General features: G+C 44.5%; 1 protein-coding gene across 2 annotated transcripts in view; it reads left to right on the plus strand.

Annotated features, from left to right (window-relative positions):
• The window catches only part of LOC146185799 (ATP-binding cassette sub-family G member 1-like), a 64,622-nt gene extending 57,021 nt beyond the window's left edge, over positions 1-7,601 (plus strand). For both annotated transcript variants that reach the window (XM_084606738.1, XM_084606737.1), the window contains 4 exons: positions 93-261; positions 2,251-2,351; positions 3,736-3,891; positions 5,784-7,601. In XM_084606738.1, coding sequence (XP_084462864.1) covers positions 93-261; positions 2,251-2,351; positions 3,736-3,891; positions 5,784-6,128 — 771 coding nt within the window. In that variant the 3' untranslated portion in view covers positions 6,129-7,601. The remainder of the gene's footprint in view (positions 1-92; positions 262-2,250; positions 2,352-3,735; positions 3,892-5,783) is intronic.
• The last annotated feature ends 205 nt before the right edge of the window (positions 7,602-7,806 follow it).

The following is a 7,806-nucleotide window of genomic DNA, read 5'->3' on the forward strand; positions in this document are numbered from 1 at the left end:
TATATAAGAAACACGTGCTGACGCTTTTCTGTGAGATACGTACCCTGTACGAAGGCTGTGCACGGGTGCTTTCTTGCTTGACATCGATGCAGGTAGCCACACCTCTCCGTGTCGTGTCATACGTGGGATTTGCACTTATGCTGGTGATACTGTACTACGACATCGGCAACAAGGCGAGCACGGTGATGAACAACGCCACCATGTTCTTTTCCATGTGCTGCATCTGCGTCTTCCAGACGATCCTGCCCGCCGTCATTGTCTGTGAGTGACGACATGGACACGGGTCATCAAATATCACGCTGTTTCCATTTTTGAGCGCGCCCTATAGAGCACTGTATCGTATCTTTTGGCATGTTGAGCAGAACGCATCTCGCTGACGCATTCTTCATGATGCTGTTAACGTTCCGCTCAATTTATACTCACCTTAGCTGCTGCTGATGGTTGAATCGCGGCGTACATTCCTCTTCTGTTTGCAACGGTAGGTGTCCTGGAGCCCCATAAAGCGCAGAGCGCGCGAAATCATTTAAAATCGCGTGTATGAGCGGGCACGACCAATATGACGTCATTTAAAGGGTACCTGTAAGTGACTACGAATGTGGGTTGCCTGAATGCCATGGACACTAGATTGGAGTAGCTATAGATGCAGAGTACAGGGAAGGCATCTATACTGTTCTCCCTCAAAACTTTCAGTACGTTGTGTGTGGGAAATGGCAGCTCTTGGGACTACTTTGAAACCTACTTATTGACCTATCGCTCCTTTTTGGCACATACAAAGAACTCTTTTGGATCTGTATTACTCGTAATGTGCCTGATCGCCTGATAGCGATGCCATGACATTGCTGGTGGTTGATCAACAAGCAATCCAACACACACAAAAAAAGCGTGTTCGCGATATCGAGCTGTTGCTGTTGCACAAATAGGACAAGATGGTGTTAACTGAGTATTCGAGCAGGGGCTAAGCTCAGTGGCGGTAGAAACTCGAACCATTCACTACTGCTTCGATTAAGCTTGGCGGTCTAAGTCTCTGCTACCAATGGGGGTAGAATTTTTATAAATTATAGACTTTGTTCTCTGCAGTTTGTAAGTAATGATAAGAGCTGATGTAAAAAATGTTCATTTGACACCGGTTTTGCCTTTTAAATAACGAGAATCTTAACCTCTAGTTGGCATTGGCAATACAAAGCTTCCAAAGTGCATAAGCAGTATGAAGTTCACAGCGCTCTAGCGTATTCCGGTCGTTGATTACATTCAAATTTATTTGGAAGCTGTTAGGATCCCCATTGAAATCCACATGCATTAAGGACATTCTGCTGTGTGCAAATTTTGTCATCGTTTCATGTCACTTCCAAGAGGCGTCAGTATTTTACATTTCAAGACTCTCTGACATGAAGGGGTATTCGTTGCGTTTGGTATTGTTTGCTACATTTATTTTACTTGAATGAACAAGAAGCGCTAGTGCGTGAATTGACAGCTTCTCAAAATATGTCCATACATATTTCAAGTGCGCGTTGCAAAAGTCATGAAAGGGGATTTTAAGTTTCACCATTCTTGGAAAGAGAGAAGTAAGTGTTTGTGACTTTAAATGAAGAACCAAACAGGGGGCATACATAGACGGAGTCAGCGTCACATCACAATTACAGAGGAAAAATGCGGACAGTGCGTTTGAGGTACCCACCTTGAAGTAAGATAACTTTAGTGCCTTTTCAAATAGCGCAATGAAATCAGAGCGGATTGAAAGAACTTGTTGAGGTCTGCGCAGCCGTAGCAGCAGCGCAGATTGTAGGCAATATGGGATGACATATTATGCTAAGGCATTCAAAAGGAAAGAAAAATAAAGAGCCTCTGCCCGTGCCACAAAGTATAACGGGCTTATTAACAATCGAAAGTTCGTTTAGCGTTTAGGTTCTCATTCAAGCCACTTCTATGTTCTTTTCCGGTTCGGCACCCTGTTCTTCGGCGGCACGCCGAAAGTGGACGCTAAAATTATTTCATGCTTAATATGCTTTTGCCAGTACTATCGTCCTCGTCGCTTGCATCCTCCAGACCGACATTACCTACGGGGTACGCGGTCGAACCGGATCAACGCCGAGTATGCACTGTAGCTTAGAGATGCCACAACGAGCCTGCCACTACAGACCCCCTTAGCCGCAAATGCCAGTCTGATTTTACTCATTATTGCGCTAAGTTAGTAAGCTTCACTCTGTTATTTTTTTTTTCAATGTCTGTTTCCTTTTTTTCTTGTCGATGCAGTTCCCGTGAACATCTCGGTTTTAATGAGGGAACAAAGAAATTGCTGGTACAGCCTGAAAGTTTTCTACTTAGCGAACTACGTCACGGAGATCCCCTTTCTGGTGAGTTGTTTCCTTCTGGCTTCCTTATAATTTGTGAAATGTGATTATCAGTCTATTCAGCTCGGAAATTTTCTTACCACGAGCCGGGACGAAAGTGAGTTTTATGAATCAGCTCACAGAATAAATACAATGAAGACTGCTGTGAATTTGTCCTGATACAGCCGTTCAGGAAGATTATTAGATTGAACTTTTTATATTCGCTAGCAGGTATTTTGCTCCGCATGCACGGAATAGTGCTTTATTTTGCGCACTGGTCTTCATTCGTGCTTTTTGCTATGAAAGATTCCACTGGCTATTATAAACGGCTGTAAGTCACATAAATATAAAACACTATGGCATTATATGGCATGCTATGATGGTATGGTATGGTATGGTATAGTATGGTATGGTATGGTATGGTATGGTATGGTATGGTATGGTATGGTATGGTATGGTATGGTATGGTATGGTATGGTATGGTATGGTATGGTATGGTACGGTATGGTATGGTATGGTACGGTACGGTACGGTAAGGTATGGTATGGGTGTGGTATGTTATAGTATTGTATTGTATGGTATGGTATGGTATGGTATGGTATGTTATGGTATGGTATGATATGCAATGTTATGGTATGATACGGGAGTTTTAACGCCCCTATATGACTCCGACTATGCAGGGTGCCTTAATGCATGGCTCTGGTATAATTTAGCCCTCCTGATGATCTTTAACGTGCACTGCCATCGTACAGAACGCGGGTGCATTTTGATCCGCACTTCCGTTGAAATGCGGCCGCCGCAACCGGGTTTAAACCCAGGTTTAAGCTCTGCAGCCGAACTTACTACCGAACGAAAACAGCAAGTCACGACGCATGAATGTACTGTGCCTTCTGAGAGTCACGTGTCAGGATCTAATCTGTAATGAAACAGGGGAAACATGTAACCTACAGTTCATGGAATACGGTTTTCATGTTTCGCATAATTTTTCAAATACAGACGTACTTTTTCTTTGGTTCTAATCATCCGTGAGGTACATGCCATGCTATATATTCCGACCAGAAAACAAATGTCCCCTCTCGCAAAAAGATACAATATGAATGGAAAGGCGTGCGGTTTCGGTGGTTTAACCGATATTCTCAAGTAGATAATGCGGTTCCCGTATTATTAGGCAAACGGGATCGATCGAAGGGTGTATAAACTTCACTATTGTGCCCATCACTTTCGAAGACATACTGTATCAACGACCATTTTTAGGAGGCTAGCACAATGAGGCACCACACACGTTATCCACCGCACCATGTTATTAAGTTCTGAATGCCCTAGCTCGCAGGCTGTGCCTTATAAGCACCAGCTTGCCGTCACAACTTCACCGGTGTTGATCGTGCCATGCTGAACCACTCCCATGCAGGTCATACCGAACGGCCTGCTCATCGCCATCGTGTACTATCCGACGGGTCAGCCGATGGAGCTGTGGCGAGTGGCGGGTCTCCTGCTCTTCTGTGTGCAGATCTGCTCTGTGTCGCAGGCCATGGGGCTCATCGTCTCTGCAGTATCCAAGCTGCAGGTGAGATGGCGAGCCGTCGCTTAGTTGCTGCCGCAACGATAAGCTTCAAAATGTCAAAAATCGAAGCATAGCTGCAGTCTTATTTTTCTTTCATAAAGTAGTGCTAATTGCGTCGCCTGCTGCATAAAATTATATGCAATGATTTGCGGCGCCTCCCTCACTCAGCAGCTCTGATAAGGCAAGAAAAAGAAAAAGGTGCAATGGCTCTCACTTCTTGTTGAAAGGTGGAGATTTGTAAGAGTGCTGAAATCGTAGCCCGGACTCTTTCAGATTTAGCTGGAGCAGCAAAAGAACAAGCAAAAGTGCTGATGAAGATATTCGCATTTTCTTATGGCTTTTTTTTTTTACCGATGAAAGAAAGATGAAAAAGGAGGCGTGCTTTTAAAAAAAGCAAGCTGTTGCTTTTAATTACTGATATTTCCCCACATTTCTGAGCTTTGAAATGCTATTAACCAGAGGCTACAAATAAATTTGTGGATATGGCATTCATCTTTAAAGCGGCTAAGCGAAGGTGATTGTGTGTGTGCGTGTGTGTGTATGGCAGACTGTACCTTTAGGAAAGAGAAGTGAGAGCACATGAACATGGTACGATAAAAGGTAAACACAATCATTGCTGAAAATATATTTTTTTCACTGACACTTCTATCACATCAATGCATATTGGAAAAAAAAAAAAAGCCGACGTGATATGCCACACGTAAGCGGCTAGCGTGCACCAAAAAGCTGTGGTCAAATTCCACTTTGTCTACGGAGTAGGGCATCCCTAAAGCTCTCTGTACAAAAATGTGGCAATTTGAGTGAGTTGGTAGGAACACATGATGAAGACAAACCGTTTGGAGAAGGACATAATTACTGTGGGCAAGAGAACAGCAATAAAAATAACATTTCCCAGCAGCCACCGCCAGGAAGGACAGGGCGAAATTCCCTACTGCCAAGTGAAATCTCTCAGCGGTGCCTGAAGGCATTACACTAAATGAGATGCCTTCATCTGTTGCTGCGGGATATCAGACCACACTAAGCTCTAAGCTTTTCGGTCCCTACTTTTGTAAATTTATAAAATTCGCACATATTTTTGTCCTCCTCCTGCCTTGTGCTGTTTTCAGGACAAGTCCGGTAAAAATTGCACGCCTGCCACCGCGTTTTAGGCACCTTCTAGATGCACCGCAATAGCCACAGATGAAACTGTAATGTGAAACTGAATTCATCAATTCTTGATGGCTGCGTGTTACTCACAGAAATAGGACGCCTTAAAAGACTACCGTATTGTTCTCTTGCAGCCTGTGCCAGTGCAGTAGATCACGATGAAGACTTTATATTTGTTCTGCGGGCACAGTTTTTACTGATGAACATTTTGATTCTTAAGTTTTTTTTTTAATATACTGTAGACACGCCATCATCATTGCTATTGCACTAAACGTTCATGAGGGCACGTTGCTGTTTTACAGAAATCAGTGTTTGGTACCCATATATGACTGGACCTTACTGCAAAATAATCAATAAAGCCAGAGCGAATCCCTGCTGCGGACTCTATGGCGAAATATCCTTTTGTACTTTTTCGAACCTTACCGCTATGACTGTGATATTCGAACCACTAATTCCACTAATTCACTAATTTAGTGAATTCCACTAAAAATCAAGGATGCCTACCAATGCTGATTAATGACTGTTTCTCGGGATCCCAGCATTGAGCATCACTTCAAATTTTCTTTTGTAGCCTTTAACAACTGGATCGCGCAAAGCTACCTGTATCGTCTCACTCTGATATCTTGGCAATAATGTCAGCTCTGCCGTCGTGATGAGCCGCTGCTCACCTATTCGGCGTAACACGAGTCCATTACGAGTCTATTGTTTCCCTTTCTAACGAATATTTCTTTCGCGCCTTTCTTGCGCAGACGGCGGTATTCCTGGCCTTACCTATCGTATCGCCGGCCTTCTTCTTCTGTGGCTTCTTCGTGCCGGCGCATCTGCTGACGAAGTACGCTCGCTGGCTGACGGACATCTCTTACATCTATTACGGCTACAACGGCTTCCTGCTGTCGGTGTACGGGTACGGTCGCGAGCGTCTCGAGTGCGACCAGTTCATCTGCCTCTACGAGGACCCCGCACAGTTCCTCGAGTTCGCCGGCGCCTCGGACAAGAAGTTCCACGTTCTGGTGCTGGCGCTGCTCGCCTACGAAGCCATCTGTAGGCTGATCGCTTACATCCTCCTCAGGATACGGCTGTCTAGGAAAGAGTGAAGACGTTGGGACGGACGTGTACCGGTCGTCTGCGCCCTGCGCGCTTCTGTGTTCGCGTAGCCGGCTGTGAACACTTGGGCATTTACTTTGTTCCTTCCTTTATCACAGCTTGAACAACATGGAAATGTGCTTTAAGAGGAGTTGAACTTTTGAGCGCGTTTGCCAATAAGTAGCGGAGCACCAAAGAAAAGCCAGGCCAGCCGATGTGTTTAACAGGCCGTTTTGTGGAGACAGGGACGGTGCATCTTCTTGTTTGCAGGTAAGGTAAAAAGTAGGTCCCGAACAAAGACAGGTGCATCTTTTCGTTGCCATTGGACAGCACGCGTCTACTGCTGTGCGGCTTCGAGCCCAGGTATTTATGAGCAGTTTGATTTTGGCTTATTTTGTTCTGACAGTAAGTTTGTTAGTGTAATTTCGGTTGGCATGCGGAACAACGCCACCAACATTTGAGTCATTTCGTTACTATGCACGAGTTGTGTATACAGTCTATCAGTTCCAGAAGGATTCTCACTCATTCTAAGCTCTCAGATATTTCGGCAGATCATAAAAAAAAACAAAAACAAAAATCGATGTACTCACGGTCCTACGAGAGCACACCTCTGCTGTCAGAATACGAAGTATTCTCATTTTCTCAGCGTTTAGCAATGTGGGACATCGGGAAAGCGTTTTTGTTTTGCGGAACTATGACATCAGCATTAGAGGTACATTATAGTAATGCTTTTTTTTTAGTTTCTGTGGTCTTCCGCATCAGTAACAGATAACAGTATCATTTTTCAATATTCCTTACTGTCGATGATCATCAACTAGATGACGCTAGATCTGATAACTGGAATTGCGCCCATAGACGAGTCTCTAGTACGTCAGGTCGTCTTTTGAACACGTCATGACTTTGTTGACCTATCGTTTTTATTTCTTTTTGGACCACTAGAATGTTTTACCGCATGCCTTTTAGAAAACTTCAGCTTAAGAAACGAAAAAGTTAAAATATGAGCGGTTTCTAGCAAGGCGAAAGCCACAAGGTGCATTGCACAAGGGAAACCAGGCTCTCGGCATGAACGCTTAGAAATGTACTCAGTTTGAAACAAGCTTCCTTGCTTCCTGTCAACAACGACGTATACATGTTGAGGGCAGGCTGTATGTGACCAAGCGAGACGAAGGAGGAACTGCGCTCGTGCTAAGGAACATGGCGCCCTGACTGTGACCAATGCCATATGACTTTACGATGGAAGCAAGTCACGTAGCGGACTTAAGTCGCACAAGTCGACCAGCTTTGACGTGGTAAACCTCCATCCGGAGCAGCTTGTCACCGGGAGGACATCATACGAAACTGCGGACGTTTTCCCTTCACCATTAGCGCATAGACGCTGCGACCCACCTGCCACCCTCTGTGACTTGTGCTCTCCACTTGATTTCAAGCAGGGCGAACAGGTTGCCCAAGTTTTGCACTAACACTCAATAAACGTCACGTGTGCTGTTTAACTTGTTGTTGATGGTGATTTTCTAATGGCGCCACTGCCGTTTTGCCACACATCTTTGCGGAACACTAAACAGTTACTGGTGCTGCCATTTGTATGCATCACTTATGCTCCCATGTCGTCCTTGCGCCTTTTTTTTTTCCTTTCTCTCGTTCATATGCTATCTGGTTTTAATGTTAGAGCTGAATGATTTTGATGATTAC

This window comes from Amblyomma maculatum, chromosome 6, assembly GCF_055883805.1.
Source record: "Amblyomma maculatum isolate TAMU_Amacu chromosome 6, ASM5588380v1, whole genome shotgun sequence".
Classification (NCBI taxonomy): domain Eukaryota; kingdom Metazoa; phylum Arthropoda; class Arachnida; order Ixodida; family Ixodidae; genus Amblyomma; species Amblyomma maculatum.